Below are 17,720 nucleotides of genomic sequence, written 5' to 3'. Positions count from 1 at the left end.
GGAAAGAAACTGTATTAATAACACAAAGTCAGATTTATTGCTTTAATCACATATTTTACGTTCACTAGCAACAAAATGCTCCCCTTCAGTTTTCACTTCTTGCAGGGGGTCTGCTCTAGCCTATCTGGGAGTACCTGGAAGACATTTACAGCACAAACCCCTGTTCTCACCCCATGGGAACTGGACTCCTCTCCTTGGGAGAGTGGTGGCTGCCGGTAGGGGCACTGGGCTTTGAAGCCTGCCCCCATATGGGTACCTAGCGAGGCTACCCAGCCTCCTGGTCTGAGAGTGGTAGCAGAGCTGGGTGGGTCAGGGGCTGGCAGGCCCGCCCGGGGCCCGAGAGCGGTGCGCTGACCCGAACCCCGACACCCCCCTTGGGATCAAACAGCAGGCGACGCTCCGCGGGGGAAGAGGTGTCGGCCGGGCCGCGGGGCGGGAGCTGGGCGCGGCCCCTCCCCGAGCGCTGCAGCCGCCGCTGGCCGCTCCCCGCCGGTGCGGCGGGCTCCTCACCATGGTTGCAGCAGCACAAAGCCGCCAGCGCCGGAGGCCGCTCCCCCCGTGACAGCCCGGCCCCGCCCGCGCCGCGCCCGCCAGCTCCCCGCGCCCGCCGGGAGCGCAGCCCCGCAGCCCGGATGGGAGGCGCCGGCGGGGATGCAGCCGCAGCAGCCGCGGAGCGGGACGGCGGAGCCCAGTAGAGCCGGAGTCGGGAGCCGCCGCCAGGCGCCAGGACCCCGGGAGCTCCCGGGCCGCCCCTCCCGCTGCCGGCCGGGCTTGCCCGGGCGGCGGCGCTGCTGAGTCCCGGCGCTTCACCCCCAGCGGCCGCGAACCCGGAGCCGCGAGAGGCCGCGCCCGCCAGCCGGGCAGCGCCAGGGAGCGGAGCCCGCCGGGACCAGCCCGGCTCCCCCGCCGCGCGCCTCGGGCCGGGGCTCGGCGCCGCTTCCCAGCCCAGCTCGCACCCAGCAGGGGCCGCCGCGGGGCCGGGCAGGCGGCGGCGGGGCCGGGGCAGAGACGGAACGAGATGGCGTCGTACGTGGATAACAGCTTCCGCCAGGCGGTGATGAAGAACCCGACGGAGAGGAGCCCCCAGGTATCCCCCTGTGTCCCTCTAACGGTGCCAGAGGGGCCCGTGACCCTCCCTTCGCTCTCCCCCGTAGTGTCCCCTTAGGGAGCCCTCCCCGCCCTCGAGATCTGCTGGGGACTTACCCCTTGCAGCGCCCTCCTCTTAGCTCTCGGCCCCCCGCTGCCCCGGGGAGCTCCTACAGCCTTTGTTGTTTCTTTTCCCTTTCAAGAGGAGCCTAACCTCAGGCACCGACCCCCATTTTTCTTCCTGGATAGGAGCCCCAAGGTACAGGCAGGCATCACCTGATCTGTGCCCCCGGGGTGCTGCACACGGGGCAACAGGTACCTATTTCCTTATGCCCTTCCACGTTGCATAGTGCAGTTTTTTCATCTTCCACCCACTCCCACATAATGAATCCTCCCTTCCCCAACATTCCCCGTAGCTACTGCTTGTTTATCTCTTGTTTGTCTCACACACACACATCATAAACATTTCCTCTGCTTCGAGTACTCCTTGATCTGTACATACGTATGTCAGCTAATCTGTTTTCAGACCTCTCTAATCCCCTTTCCCACTCACGGGATGGAGGAACTCCTTATTCATTCACAGCCAGCAGTAGTTTTAAGATTTCTCTTCCCACTCCTCTCTCGCAGTACTGTTGTTACTTTTGGGGGGGCTCACATTCCCTTAGTCGGTCTGTTCATTCCCTTTATCTTTGTCTAAAATTGGGCAGAGAACCCCTGTGTGGTCAGACAGCAACAGAGGAGAAGGGGGGAGGACATCTCTTTGACTGTGAGTTGCATAAATCCTGAAAGCTGACTCTATGGGAAACCCAGATTTAGTAACTGCTGCTGTCTTTCCTCTCTGTTTTGCATATTGTGTTTTAAAAGAAGATACTATGGTGTTAATAGAAACTTTGAACACTATGGTTTGTATAGGAGTGCAACATACTCACTATTACACAAACTTAACTCACCCAAAATATTGATGTATAGGATGCTAGTTCATGGAAAGAGAAGAAATGTTTTGCATACATTTTTTCATATTGCACAACGGAGTGGATTTTTATATTGTTGGCTATTGATAAACTGAGAGCATGTGTCTGTTCTTAATATATAACAAGTAGTTTAATTCTGGAATTGAATTCACTGCGTACATATATAGCGCATACAACATTACTGGCCCATCCATTTATAAGAGAGGTGAATGTTGTATTTTTGGCAAATCTTTGCTTCCTTAAAATAGGGAGAAATTCTTGCAGAAATAGAAATGCTTTCATAGTAACATGGGAGAAGGTTTTTTTAAATGCTGTATTTGAATCTGTCTTCACTTGGGGGCCCACTTATATGTGGTGTGTGGGATAAATAACAATTTTACTTATATACTCCTGTAGGATTTTTAGCGCATGGGGCTTTGTAAACATTAGAGACAGAAGGGAGGAAAATGTGTAAAATTATTTTGACTTGTTTTTTGAGTCTCCGTAAGGTGAGTGAATTCTTACTGCTTTGGAGTGGTGACTGGATGTGCTACTGCTGCCAACTGTCTAAAGACAAATAAGCTTTATGCTGATCCCTGAGTCAAGCTGTAGTTCAATAGCTAATGATTCAAGGAGTTACTTTGCTCATTAGTTGCAGTGCCATCTGTCCTGTTTTCTAAAGATTTGTCCTATTTCTCTAAGAACTTAGTATATGCTGATCTTAGAGAGGGGTTTTATTTTTTATTACCATGGTTACTGATGATTTTGCCAGATTTTTGATTGGCTGTTGACATTTTAAATTGTGGTTGAGGAAAGAACTTTGACTTTTGGGGCAGCATCCAGAATTCCTTCTTTAGATAAGTCATTGTGGATTCAGTTTTACATCCTTGAGCTTGTGACAACGTCAGATCACGTTGAAAAGTATGGTGTAAATGTGTTAGAAAAGATAGTCCTGATTTTATGAAAATACATTATTCTTTTCTACATCTCATTCTAGAACAAATTCCTTTTATTATAGTGAAGTTAAAGTTGTGTTTGTGTGTCCTTGCTTGACCTTTTCAAATGTTTATTATAGTACTTGCCTTGAATCTTGGCACCAGTATGAAAGCCTACAGGCATCAGAGTAGCACAACTAGTGACTGAAAAGTTAGATTTGGAAACCGAATGCTGTTATTTCAGAAGGATACTACTTGTTAATATGTAGTAAGATCTCTTTTTCTGGGAGAAGCTTAAATTCCAGTAATGGGAGTCAAAGAGATTTGGGAGAACATTATAAAAAGACTGTCAGTTGGTCAGCAGCAGAGATAATGGCAGTTGCTCAGAAATCAGTCAGGTAGTGGAGCCTCCAAACCAGCCTGTGAGAAGACAAAACGTCCACTGTGACAGTTGTATATCTGTGCCAAATAAAGTGAACTGTTAAACTTTCCAGTGTCCCTGCCAATCAGTTTTTTTAAGAAGAATTGATGCAGTGAAGAAACTAACCTGAATGCAAAGGGATAGAGCCAATGCGAAGAACACAGTATAGAAAGCTAAATCCAGAACACTAGGATTGTTTTAGCACTACAAAATTTAAAATATCCAAAAGCCTGCTGTAGTAGTCTACAGAGAAAGAAACCCTAAATCCTTTAGGGTTTGACTGGCCAAAACAGTCAACAAGACAGACTAGATCTATGGGAAACGTGCTTTGTTGGCAGTGCTGGACGTCTTCAAGGTTGGTGATAAAATGTGACTCTTCCTACTTCTGGGGAGAAGACTTGATGAAGGAAAATTCATTTATACTTTTTAGAGTGTTTAAGTATTTTTATTTTCACCTGTGCTTTTTCTGAATTGAGTGGCTTAAGTTTTTAATTTAAAAAAAGAATTTAATTTTTCTTTCCTATCTGAGAAGGAATTACTTCATTTTAATCTTAAGGCATACTGTATGGTGGTGAGTAAGCTTCTTTCTTGATTACTTTGTAGTTTAAAATCAGTATTTTTATCAAGCCATAAAGGCCACGGGCTATTGCTGTGCTTAAAAAAGTAATTTTAGCTATCTTTGATTTTGCTGCTGGCCTTCCCTAAAAATAAGCCAGATTTTTATTAGAAAGGTAGTTATTTAAGTTTGTGTTGAAGAATCTTCACATATTAAGTCGTATGGTTGTGGCTGTTATGAAAAAGGGTTACATTTTTTATATTGACAGAAATGTGCATGTAAGAGAATGTGCATAGGCAAGGAAGCATCTGTTGGTCATGTTTCTTTGTTCTTTTCAATGCTTATTGAATGCTGTGTTTTAGCAAGTGCTTTATCTATACATGCCCAGCTACTCCTCTTTATTTGTGATGTCTGTAATTCTGCATTTGATGTTAGTGTTTTGCCCTCAATTGTGATGATGTAAGTTTAGGGTAATGACTTCATTGTGAGTCGAAATGAGAATAGAGGACTGACTGCAGGATAGCAAGCCGGTGTTTGAACACACAGCTTTGCAAACTATTACATTAGATTATGAAGGGAGGGGGGTCAATGAGATTTTGTTAGAACTTTTTTCCTGTTCAGAAACCCTTTTCTAATTAGGACAGCTTTTAAAAGGTCCTGTTAGAGCATTGCTTCAGAAATTATTGCAGAAAAATCTTTATTGTGGGAATGTGTCCAGGTTTACACTGGATATTCAAAGCCTACCTGAGCTATTCTAGTCAATGGAGTGTTGTATTCTACTTCACAAAATTCAGAAAATAATATAATCTAAAATGTATATGACCAATTGTTTTACATTATTAATTGCATCTCTTGTATAGCAGAACTCTTCTCTTACGTAATCGCTTTATTAAGCTAATCATATTGTTTTTCTTTGAAGGATCAAATAGAAAGTTTGATCGTCAAATATTAAACTTCTAAATGTTAATGAATTCCGATCATATTTATGCCCCCAAGCTTTATGTAATATAGTGGGTTTTCTTAAAAATGCCTTTTAATATATTTGTGGCTTCAAGCTAGGGATGTAATAGTGTAGTCAATTAACCCATGAGCAAAAGCTTAGAGGTTAATGCTATAGACTACATGCTTGCCCCCCTTCTCCCCGCCAGTAATTTTTTTAGCAGGCTGGCCAGAAGCCCGGCTCAGTCCTGGCTTGTGCTGGGTCCGGGATCTACCACCACTGTGGCTGTGCATTGAAAGTGTATTAGGGGCCAGGTGGGCCAGCAGCCTGGCTCAGTTCGGGCTTGCGCTGGGTCCGGGAGCTCAGATACCTCCCCTCTCCTGACCGAAGCAGCAGCGCATGGTGGCAGCAGCCTCTGTATCAGAGGCAGCAGCATGGGGACAGGCAGCCGGTTCGCAAGGGGAGCTTGTTTTTAAACTGATTACCTTTGCAGACCAGCTCCAACCTGGCACCCCACAGAGGCAGCAGCGCAGAATGGCAGGGATTCCTCGGGAGTGGAGCTGGAACGCACTGAGAAGCGGCGTTAGTAATACGTTTCATGTTGAAAGGGGAGGACTATCTAATTACCCAGTTGACGTCTGCCAATGACATCTGTTAATGTCCGAGTACCTCAAGACAGGATGCTTCTATCTGGCAGATATTCCATTGCCAAATATTTGAGAGAAACAATCGTTTAATTCTAGGAGGTACTTATATTTATTTCAGTTAATTTTTCAGTTTGTTCTCCAGTAGCATTGTTTTTGGAATACAGCATTGTTTTATCTGGTGACCGATGAAAGAGTTTAATTGTATGAGAACTCATTAATAGGGACAGACATGAACATTCACTTCTTGATCTAGCATTATGTTGCTGAATCATTCCAAATAAGTGTCAAGCTATTTGTAGTGCTTCATGGTCATAGAAAACAAGTGTTTCAAGGGAAACTGTATAGGGTGCTTGATTAAAATACAGATATTTCATCCATCTTACAAATGCATTTAAAGATTAGTTCCTTTTTTTAAAAGAACTTTTTATTTTTCTATCTACTTTTTGTATTTGTCATTGCTTGAACAACAATATGTGAGTAAATGTGTTGTTTAGGGGTTCTTCTGAACTAGCAAAATGCTGTGATGTGTGGGTTGCACATACCTCAGAAGAATGTTTACGTTAAAATATGTAATATATTTTTAGCCATTTTTAATGCACTTGGGCATTTGTAAATGGGAAGAGCTAGCACAATGAGCCGCAATGTAATGATTGCTGTTTAGGAGCCCCTAATCTAAGACATTAGAACAGTTGTGTCTATCACTTTTCTTTCAGAATAAAAACACAGAACAATTTGTAAAGGGGAAGAAAAAAAGAGAAATTCTAATTAATATAAATACTTGAATATTTTTAGTCCTGGAGCTGTAAAACACTGATCCCATTCAGTGTTACCTAATGCACTTGCAAACTTGAGCCCCATGATAAATGCAGAAGTTTCACTTACATGATATACACTTGAAAAATCTGGATACAATAAAGTTAAAGCAAAAAACCTTTTTTATAAAGATTTCTGGGCTTATACTTCATGCTCCTCTGAAACTAGTAATATGTTAATATGGATTAAATAAAATATTCTTTCAATACATTGTTTTTGTCAACTTTTAGTAATAGTAGGAGCTGTAACTTGAGTTTTTGAGATTGAGCTCTTCAATATTTGGGCTTGGCTGGCAAGGCTTGAAAAACTTGTGTGCTTGCTGAAGGACTAAACCTCCTTGCCAAAGGTGGTGATTTATGCAATGTGTATTATTGGAGCCCAGATGTATATGGGAGATATATTCCTTGTCCTGAAGTGCTTAGAATTAAATTTAAGTGAAGACCTAATAAGCAGATGTAATAAAATAAAAGGAAGGGAAGGATAAGGAGAACAGTGATAAGGTTACTTGTCTACATAGCTAACCTACATGTATAACTTGGTGATTCTAAGACCTTTCTTATAGACAAAGTTGGTAACAATGCCTATAAGATGGCTTGTTTTCCATTTTCCATTAAATTAGCAACTGAACCCAGTGTTTTACATGTTAACTTCTTAGTCTAAAATGCTATTTCTGAAAAGTGTGTTTTGGGGAAAAAATATGTAGCTTTTGTTAATGTTTTTCCCAAAGTACTTTTGACAGGATCTGCCATTTCAAGGATTTGAGGCAGATACCTGAAGCTGGGCAAAGGGTGTTCCCAGGGTAGGACAAGTGATTAGTGTTGCTTGTGCTCCCTAAAAATCACCAGTGACAAATGTTAAGAGCTAGTTACAAGTTGGCTGCTAACTCACTGAACAGTCCACCTGTTCTAAGCATGTGTTGGCCCCCAATTTCTCCTTACATGGCAACCACAGCATTCATGCTCCCAGATGTAGAATTAGATTTGGGCAGAGTATTGGGCAAAGAGGCAATTGCAGAAACAAGAATAGCTACTGCCATCTATTTTATCTAGGGCAAGGGTTCTCAAACTTTGTGATACCGTGACCCCCCCTTCTAAGTTGCTTGTGACTGCCCTCTAAGTTGTTTGCGACCTCCTGGGGGGTTGGGACCGACAGTTTGAGAAATGTGTGTGTAGGGAATTCAGAGGTTAAAGTAAAAAAAAAAAAAAAAATTAGAGCCCACCTCTACACTACCACTTATGTTGTTCAGAAGTTTGAAAAAAATACAGGCAGTCCCCGGATTACATGGATCCGACTTACATCAGATCCCGACTTACAAACGGGGTGAGGCAACCCCGCACTAGCTGCTTCCCCCAGCAGACCAGGGAGACGCGAAGCTAGCGTCCCCCCCCGCCCCCAGCAGACTAGGGAGACGCAGAGCGGCTTTTCTCAGCAGACACCTCAGCTTGAGAATAAAGGACTGAGGGAAGTGAGGTGTGGGAGAATAAAACTGAGCTCTGGAGAAATGTTTGGCTAGAGTTTCCCCTACAATATGTACCAGTTCCGACTTACATACAAATTCAACTTAAGAACAAACCTACAGTCCCTATCTTGTACGTAACCTGGGGACTGCCTGTATGCTACTCTACTGAATGACATATGCTGGCAAAACTTAAGTGGTAGGATGCACTGTACTATGTCAGCTTATGTGTGTTAAGGTTGCACAAGCATTCAAATGTTGGGAAATCTTGTCCCTGTATGTGTATACAGAGAGATACAGTCTTTAAGTACATGATGGCATATTGTGAGTCATGCCTCATTGAGTGTATAGTTAGTGCCAAATAAATGAGGCAGTGGTTTAGTATGTGTTTAATTTCCCTGTCACTCAGTGTCTGATGTGCATTATTTAGGACACACTGTTCAAATCCCATGCTGAATACGGAATTTCTATTTGTGGATTTTTGTGTTATGTGATAACATCTGAGTATCTCATACACACAAATGAATTTATTGTCACAGAAGCTCAGTGAGGCAGTGACATATGGATTGTTGTTATTTTACAGATCGACAACTTAGACAGAAGTATGAAGGCCCACATTTGCAAAAGTGTCCTGTAATTCCGTGTGCCTTAATGATTGGGTGCTGAACTTCTACAGCTCCATTTGATGTCAGAAGCAAATGCTAGCTCTTCTGAAATTTGGGCAGCAGGTATATCAGACTGCGTTTCAGAAAATGAGAATAAATTTCTCAATAGGCTACTGTGAATATTTGATGTCCTATTGTCCATTATTCTCAAAGTGGAAGGAGTGTTATGTGCAGACGATGAAAGATATGGGAAAATACCGTGAATAGATTTTGGGGATAAGCAAGTCAGTATTCCTTTCTTGTAATTCTCTGAAATAGTTTTTACAATGAAGGACCAAAGCTCTCCTAGTAATAAGGCAGTATTTTTTTCAGTAGCATTTTATGTCCTTGAAAAATCTGTTTTTCAGCTAAATGAAAATGTGTAAGCTGAGTGAAATACTGCAAGGTTGCTTATTGTAGAGGCATTTCATAGAACTTGGAGAGGGCTTGCCAATTAAGCAAATAAAAAATGGAGGACTTGAGCAGTATTACAAAAGAAATAGTCCAGAGTTCAGACACATATATTCTTGTCTAAGAATTGCTGTTGTAGAAATATTTTTGTAATAGATATTAGTTCTAACTTCTTTCATCCGGGTCTAGCATAGGAGGAAAAATACTGAAAGGAGATAGCAGTATCTTGGCACATAATATGTTGGGTGAATCTGGTGTTTTGTGATGACATCACAAGTGAATGATATTTTTTGTGTGCCAAATTGGAACTTGTCTGATATTATCTGCTACTCCACTAGTGAAAAATAGCTGCTGTGCGGCAGTGAGAAGTGGCATTCTGAAAAGCATTTTGAGGGACACAGACTTGGAATGTAATTTTGATTTTTACTGGCATGCAAACTGAATTAACGTGCATATAATCACACTCCAAATCAGTATCCTTTGTCTAGAAAATACATCCTATATCATGTTCCATCTATCTTTGAAGACTTTTATAAGATCGTATTCTGCGATAATCTTGCTTAGAGAATACTCTTTCTTAAAGCCAGAATTCACTCTTCCAAACATTCACTCAACTAAAAATGGTGATAAACATTATCTTGACAGTGTAAAATTAACAAACGCCAGGCTTGAATTGCAGGGTAGGTTTTAGCTGCCTTTGTCAAAGGGGTGCCAGTTCAAAATATAATGAAGAAATATTGGACAGAAGGAACAGAGAGACTAATCAGGACTGACTGTTAGCTGCACTGAAAGGCAGATATTAGTGTTTAAAAATGAGTAGGTCCAGAAAAAAAGATGAAAATCTTTGCACATCATGTTGCCTATACACAAAGCACAGTGTACTTCGTAGCATGTAAGGGATGTAGATAATGAAACAGTGTACATTATCTGAGTATGTTGGAAAAATGTCAGTTCTGTGGTATCTTTAAGTAAACTTAATATGTAGGATGGAATTATTAACATGAATAATACAGTATAGTAGCGGCTATTTTTATATTAAGTTTATTATACACCAGCCACATTCTCAGTATATTGTAGACTGTCATCTTTAGGTTTCAGAGTTAACCCAATCAAATGAAGCAGCTCAAATCTCTCATGGCTATTTCAGATTACTTGCATGCTCTGAAAACATCACTGCTTCAGTTTATTTTCCTCTTTTCAGGATTCTCTGCACAACGACCAAGGGTAGAAACATTTTTTAAAATTAAAATTGAGACTCTGGAGCAAGGAATGAATTCAGTGGCAAATTTTGCATGTGTGTGTTAATACACAGAACCCTGCCTATGTGAAACAAATTCGCCTTTGTTTAATTTCTAATTTGCAGGTATATGAATTATACAAGTCACAAACTGTCATTACTGTTTATCTCTTCAGAGACAGCAAAGACTGAATGGGTATAAAAATGTGTGGTCCCTGCAAGCTATAGTTGAAATACTTTGGAGAAACTGGCATATTGCTGCTGAAATATGGGAAAACACAAGCCTCGATTCTCCAGGGCTGTTGATCCATCCCCTTTCACAAAGAAATTCACTTTGAAGACAATAGCTTATTGGTTACAGCATAAGTAAAGAAATCGAGTCTATTATAAAAAGGAATTATGTAGATGCCAGAAACATGAGATTTTCTACAGAGCCTTGGTAGGGATATTGGTTGTCTAATATGCTCCAAATTCCTCTTTACTGTTTGAGATGCTAATCAGTTTACTGAATATACTATCTACTAAGGAGTAAATAAACAGTTAGTAAACAGCATGAATGAACAAATTAGCCTAAACTTATTCCAAACTAGGAAGAGAGTAAACCTGTTACATGAAGATCTTGGGGTGACACACATTTGATACTGTATTTAGAGCTATTATATACATACTTCTAGATAATCTGTTACTCAGGGGAGCTCTGTTTTTAATAAATACAGTACAGATGTCAGCAAATTCAATATCCGTGAAATGTGTCGGGCTATTTGACTGTCCTGAAGACTGAAATATTGTATAGACCAGTGGCTCCCAACCTTTTCCAGAATACAGACCCCTTTACAATCTATTAAAATTGTACAGATACTCCCCACCCCCAACAAAAAAGTTGTCCCTGCAGCCTGCATGTCCCTCAGCCTGCACTGCTTCTTGAGCCGCGTCCCTCAGCTCAGCAGTGGGACAGTTAGTACTGGTGTTTCGTTTTGTGTGTGGATTCTTTTAAGAATTAGACTGAGGAAAATCAAGTTGTTGAACATAAGCTATTGAATAGCCTGGGGATGTAAGCAAATAGTCAACTATCTGACAAGCGAAAGCTTATAGGATAGTCGATTAGTCCCTCGACTAGTCGCTTCCCCTCTTTGCTGCCTCTATCAGAGGCATCAAGGTGGAGGGAGCAGGATCCGGTGCTGGGGTAGTCAGCTTAAAAGCCGGTTCTCCCCAGATCCATCTCACTGGGGGGTAGGTGATGCAGGCGGTAGCTGATTCCTGGCTCGCACTCAGTCCCAGATACTGCACCTACTGGCTCTCAATACATTTAAAAATCAGAAGCGCAGAGGGGAGAGGCCTGGCGCAAGCCGGGACAGCTGATTCCTGGCTCGTGCCGGGTCCCCCGCTGTGCATCAGTTCTTTAAAAGTATTAAGATCTGGCAGGCTTTTAATGCATTTAACAGGCAGAGATGCAGCAGGATTAGCTCTCGCGCCGGGAGCTAACCCTGCTGTCATTCCCCCGCTTATCAACTAATCGATGAAAAATCCATTGATTTAAACAAAATTTAACATCCCTAGAATAGCCATAATCTTTTAATAAATGTTAGCCACTACTGTGTTGGCTGAGTTTGACCTAACTGCTTTAGTGAAAGGCAGTGGGTTTTCTGCTCCTTGAACTTCTATTAAGGTAGGTCACTTGATCACTGCTTTTTTATTTTTTTAATGGGTAACTTGGAAGAAGTCAGTATCCTATGGCTGCTGGCCTATGCTAGCTGACTTGGGCTTGCAGGGCTCGGGCTAAGAGGCTTTTTGTGGTGTAGGCATTCAGGCCTGGGCTAGATGCCTGGCTCTAGGATGGGGCTGGGTAAGATGCGTCCCGGGGGGCCAGATCCAGCCCATCTAACACTTTGATCTGGCCCTTGGACTGCATCTGGCTGCATTTTACTTATAGCCTGCTGTCCATGCCTCCAAATTTCCAGGCAGTATCTCAGGCAGCCAGATCCTTTTAAAATGGCTCCTGGTCACTTTGCTATCCTGGCAGGGGCCAGAGCTGTAAGCACTTTAAATAGCTGCAGTAACCTTGGGTAGCTGCCAGGCAACACAGTAGCAATGGGGTTGGGAGCCAAGAGCCTTTTCCTGTGTTTTTAATTCAGAGCCTCCAGCCTCAGATAACTCTGGGGGGAGGCTAGTCCTCAGCCCCACCTCTTCCACTCTAGTTCCCGCCCCTTCCAAAATTCATTGTGTTCTTCTACCCCCAGTGAAAATTATTCCCTACCCTTGGTCTAGGACCCTGCAAGGTGAGAGATCCTAGAGCTCAGGCTCCAGCCTGAGGTGGGGCATCTATACTGCAGTTTAAACAGTTCCTTAGCATGAGTCGCCTGAGCTTGAGTCAGCTGGCATCAGCTGGCCATGGGTTTTTAATTGCAGTGTAGACTTACTATTATATTTTTTTCTTCAAAAATACTATTGAGCTATTCTAAAGAAAGTTGCCCAAAATCAGAATATGCAGCACCTCTGTTTCATACTCAAGAAAAATCACCGGACCACTAAATATTTTTAAGAACAATAACAAAATTGTGCTGAGATGGTACAGTGGTTCCAAGGAATCTTCATTTATTGAGCTAAGGGAGTTTTGAGTGGATTGAATTACCACTATGTAACTGTTTCCTCCTCAAAAGTACTGAAAAGAACTATGCATGTCAATCATACCACCTGAATCTGTAAATAAAATAAGGAAAAATGTTCATTTTCCCCCATTTTTTCCTCACTTTTATATCTAGCTTTTTTCCCGTGTCACTGTTTTGTTAGTGTAGCCTCTTAGAAATTCTTCTGTCTCTTCATTATGATTTGCCATCTCTAATTTTTTTTATTCTGTTTAATTTATACCTATTTGATTTGAATATAACTGATGAAAAAGATGAATTTGTAATTTGGAAGAGGATTTAGAAAGAAAAGTAGGGAAGTATTCTACTCTGTATTTTTGTATATAATATACAAAAATAAAACAATACATAAAATGTTTTATGTCTGTGCTGGAAATAAAGCCTTTGTGTTTTCATAAATTCTTTCATTGTTCATAAATTGTTTACCACTTATTCTTTAAACAATAGCAAAGGTCCACAGTATGCCATGAACTGTTTTTGTATGCTTTAAATTCTCATTTAAGGCATTGAAGGGTATGGTAGGAAAAACTTAATATTATGCTAAGGGAATTTTAACAATTTTGTGTGGAAAAACAACTGTAATTTCACTTATGTATGGATTTTTATTGGCATACTGCTGTATTTTAACAAATATTGTTCAAAAATATCTTGTCATATGTGATAGTGCAGATTATTTTTCTGTATTAAAATTAAGACTAAAAGCTTGTAGAAATAAAACCAGGAGAACTCTTTGGATCTCAAAATTTCAGTGTGCTGTAATAGTTGAACAATTACAGAAACATGGGGAAGCTTTTGTTTTCCACAAGATATGGTGTAGCATTATTAGTTGAAAAATCTATAAGGAGTATCCGTTCTTCAGAGAGATGGCAGGGTAAGTTTGCCACAGTATGTACACTGGTATGTATGCTCACATTCTAAAGAGTAATAGTTTACTGTTAATAAATCTTGAACAGTGAGAGGTTAGTTTGTTTAAATTAGGTCCATTCTAATGCTGTCCCTATGGTAAAGAGCTGTTTTCATGTTAAGTACCATGACTGATAAAATTGCAAAGTGATGTGTGTTTTCATTTAAGTAGTTCTATAATTTCATATAATACTCCGTGTTTTGGGACAGATTCTTATCTTAAAAAAATCTTGTTCACAGCAGCTTCGTGGTGTTTACATTAGAACATTAATTTATTTTTAGGTCTGGTTCCTCAGTATTTGTCAGCCGAATGTTCGTTAGTCAACATTAATATTCTATAGTTGTTACAATGCAGTTCAGAGTTGACTTGCCAGAACTGAGCATAATAATTAAGCCTGATAGATCAAGGAGAGTCGTAGTGGTTTTGGGAAATGCGCAGATGGAACTATTCCAGATTAATGCCAAGTTTAATTGTTTAACTCTAATAGTGACACTAAATCACATTTAATTATTAAGGTAAAATGTGTGTGCTTGAGTTCTAGGAGGCTTCTGTAAATTGCCTATGCATGTGACGGGACACAGAGGGATTGTGATAACATTACTCACCCATAATGAAGCATATTTCTAAACTAATGTGTTCCTGAAGATTCAACCTATACTGAGAGAATAGTGACCATATTGTGCAAGTGTGTTTTGTCTGGCAAAACACAAACGTTTCTCCTTGTGCATCTCTGCAGCCTAACTCAAACAGAATAAAGATAACATTGCAAGTTTTCTCTTACACGGCCTCCAAGGCTTATTGTAGATTTATTTCTGGTCCTTCATTTCTGAGCAGTTGTTTTTCTTTCCTAGCCCCTCTGGTTATAAATGACTTGAATGTAGGACTTACCTCACAAATGAGATCATGAAATTGCCTCCTCCAGAGATGGTATTTGTTTGACACAAGGGCCTGCACATTTAGCAATCTTCTTATGTGGAAACCCAAATCTTCAGCTGGATAATATCTGGAAGTGAAAATAGTGTACCCAAGATATGGCTCTTTTTTCCTCTTGTTTTGTAATCCTAACTTAGATGTGGCTATGGAGACAATAAGACAGCTATCTGGTTTAATGCAGACATCATAATTTTATTTTAACCCGAACTGTAATTTAACTGATAGACAAGTGTGCTCTCGTGAATGTCCACGTTTTTCTTCCCAAAACTCACTAATAATAAAACAACCTATGCGATCTCTCAGGGCTATTTCAGTCCAGATTTCCAGCTGGCTGCAGGGGCTTCAGTGTATTTTAGTTTGGATACCACAACCCTGCCTTTCTCTCCTCTTCCTCCATATAAAAAATAGGAAAATGAATGTAACAGTTTAGCTTTAGACGCCAGATCAAATCTGGATGCAAAAATTAAAAAAAGGGGAAAATACCTATAAAGTGCATTGCCCATACTACCTGCAGAGAGAAATCCTTCTCAGGCTCTCAATTGTTTAAGCTCCTGGAATCTTGGAGATCTTGCATTCTATCGAAAGCAGGGGCATAGCCATGGGTGGGCCTGTGTGGGCTGTGGCCCACCCACTTTGTTTCCAGACTCACTCTCTGCCAGCTTATCCAGTGCTCCAATTGGGGAGTGAGGTTGGGGTGCTAGGGCTTCCTCTGCTGTTGTCTGGCACTCGAACCCGGGAGCAGGGGCGGGGCACCACAGCTTCCCATACTCTGCCAGGCGCTGCTGCTGAGGAGCCGGGTTGGGATGCTGGCACTTAACTCCGCCACCAGCATTGTCCACTCACCCGAAGTGGGCCTTTTGGCTATACCACTGATTTGAAGGCAATCAGGTTGTGGGGGTAATATGGCTGCCTTTGGCCCAATGAAAACACCAGTGAGTAGGGAGAATTGTGTGCTTTTTTTTTTTTTTTTTTAAGTTATTGATTTCACACACCCAAAAAACAAAATAAAAAATCTCCATTGTTGTCTGACGTTGTGTCTTATTATGTTGTGTAGCTGAAGTTGTTGTTTTTGTGGTAAAATCCATTAAGTGCTCGAGTCTTTCTGAACACTTGAAGATCCATGCTCTGAGGAACTTTTAACTTAAGGAGTATAATGGTCATTCCTATCTAAATAGCAAAAGCCTGTTTCTGTCTTAAAAAGATTATATTCCACAGTGACCCCTTAATGGAAATCTGTCTTTTCTGGATATTGGGACCCTACAGTAATGTGAATGACAGCTAACTACTGTACTTTAAAATTGTATCATTGACCTGTGATTTTTAAAAAGTTGATGAGTTAATTTAACCCTCTGAAGTGCACAAATGAGACTGGATATCTTGCTTTTCCCCCCATTGCAACTTAGTATTGATGAGTTGTTTCATCCTGCTGTAAGTATTAGTTCTATTTTTAAACAAAACAGTTCATCAACAACATTCAGTTTTTAAATTTAGAAAGGGCCTTTATTTGCATTTTCTACTTAGGCAATGTTCCAAACTATGATAAAACCAAAATGAGTGCTATCTGTGTATTAGCTGTTTTCAAGAAAATTAATTCCTATCTTAGTTAATTTTTCTAATGTATATTTAAAGGCATAGATTTGGTGCATGGGATGCTCATTGATCCCCATTTGAAAATATACTTAAAAATATTCTCACTATTTGAACTTTAGTCTAAGTGATTGTATGATACTCATTGGAGTTAAAGAGGCTGCTGTTTTGTTTTTGTTGTTGTCTTCTGAATATTGCATTTTCTAATGTTTCTCTCTGCAACCCTGAGAGTGGATATAAATCTTTTAGCAGAAGAAAGAACAGGAAAGAGGTAATCTCTCCTTTGATATCATTCTTCTTGTGATAGGAGGCTGGCTGGTTGATCCTGTTCATTATTTTCCTGTATGAGCTGCAGCAGGAGAGCAGATTCCTTGTTTTTTAACATTTTCTTTGGCACCTTGCCCCTTCCCTCCCCCGTTTAATATTTTCCGCTGTCAACATTAGATTATTGTTGAGGAAACTGTAAGTAAAGTTTTTTATTTTTTTCAGTTTCTATAATTCTTAGTTTAAAGCCTGATTTTTTGTTAGTTGTATAATTTGCTTTCTCTAGTTGGTAGCAGTTGCACTGAGAGAAAGTGGACTGTTGACTTTAGAGTATTCTAATGTATTGTGTGGGAATACTCTGCTTGGTATAGACAGAGGCTTCCCTCACCAGGCTTGGATTAGGGGTGGTTGTCCCAAGGCAGAGAATGTTTTGTGGATGGTTAGTGTCTCCTTGGTGGGGCAAAGAAGACGGTGATGGAAGAAGAGGAGAGAGGATTCTGACTTGATTGTGTTGTTAGGGATGTTAATTAACGTGTATTTGTAAATGTGTAACATCTGGATTTTAGCAGTTACACATTTACACTCAGGAGGGGGGCAGGTAGGAGCTCTGGCTCCCTGTGAGCACCGGCTCCTGCCTACCCCTCTACCCGCCCATGTTGCTGCCTCTCTATCATTTAAGCTGGCTCACCTCCATTACCAGCTCCCACCTGTCTCCCCTTTGCTGCTGACTCTGTGGGAAGTAATGGGGAAGACAGCACTATGGGACCCTGTATGTGCGGGGAGCCGGCTTCAAAGCCAGCTTCTCATGGACATTGGCTCCTATCTCCCCCCCCCCCCACTTGCTGCCTTTGTAAGAGGGGAGATGCATGTAATTGTTAGGATTAACCGATTACGCTGAGGTTTATTGGTTAATTGTATAAATGACTACATGCTAACATCCCTAGGATGAACAGATGTCCTGCTTAGTGGGAAAAGGGGGAAAGAAGGAGGATGGAAAGAGAAGGTAATTCAATGAATGAAATGGTGAAATTGATTTCAAGATTACACTGTTCAGTTTCAAAGAACCAATTTATTCTGGAGAGAGCATTTGATTGTAATCATTTGCATTGGAAGTTGCAGCATTTTCTTTTAGCTTCAGGTAATGTAAATAATAGTAAAACCAAACCTTAGATAAGCTATGTTAAAACTATTTTCTTTTGGTATGAAAATCTAGTTGGCTTTTTTCCGTGATGAACTATAAAAATACCAGCAAAAGTGTTGAATATTAGTATTGAAGGATTTGAATGAGCAGGCA

General features: G+C 41.2%; 1 protein-coding gene across 12 annotated transcripts in view; it reads left to right on the top strand.

Moving 5' to 3' along the window:
• Positions 1–221: 221 nt before the first annotated feature.
• RAPGEF2 (Rap guanine nucleotide exchange factor 2) overlaps positions 222–17,720 on the top strand; it is a 302,566-nt gene continuing 285,067 nt past the window's right edge. For 3 of the 12 annotated variants that reach the window (XM_089777946.1, XM_089777948.1, XM_075930126.2), the window contains exon 1: positions 224–1,087. In XM_089777946.1, the coding sequence (XP_089634072.1) occupies positions 1,019–1,087 (69 nt within the window). In that variant the 5' untranslated portion in view covers positions 224–1,018. Of the gene's footprint in view, positions 1,088–17,720 lie in introns of all 12 variants that reach the window. The other 9 variants (XM_089777945.1, XM_089777949.1, XM_075930131.2 and 6 more) reach the window with 6 other exon arrangements.

This window comes from Pelodiscus sinensis, chromosome 4 (assembly GCF_052426305.1).
Source record: "Pelodiscus sinensis isolate ZL-2025 chromosome 4, ASM5242630v1, whole genome shotgun sequence".
Classification (NCBI taxonomy): Eukaryota; Metazoa; Chordata; order Testudines; family Trionychidae; genus Pelodiscus; species Pelodiscus sinensis.
This window is presented reverse-complemented; position numbering and strand designations above follow the sequence as displayed.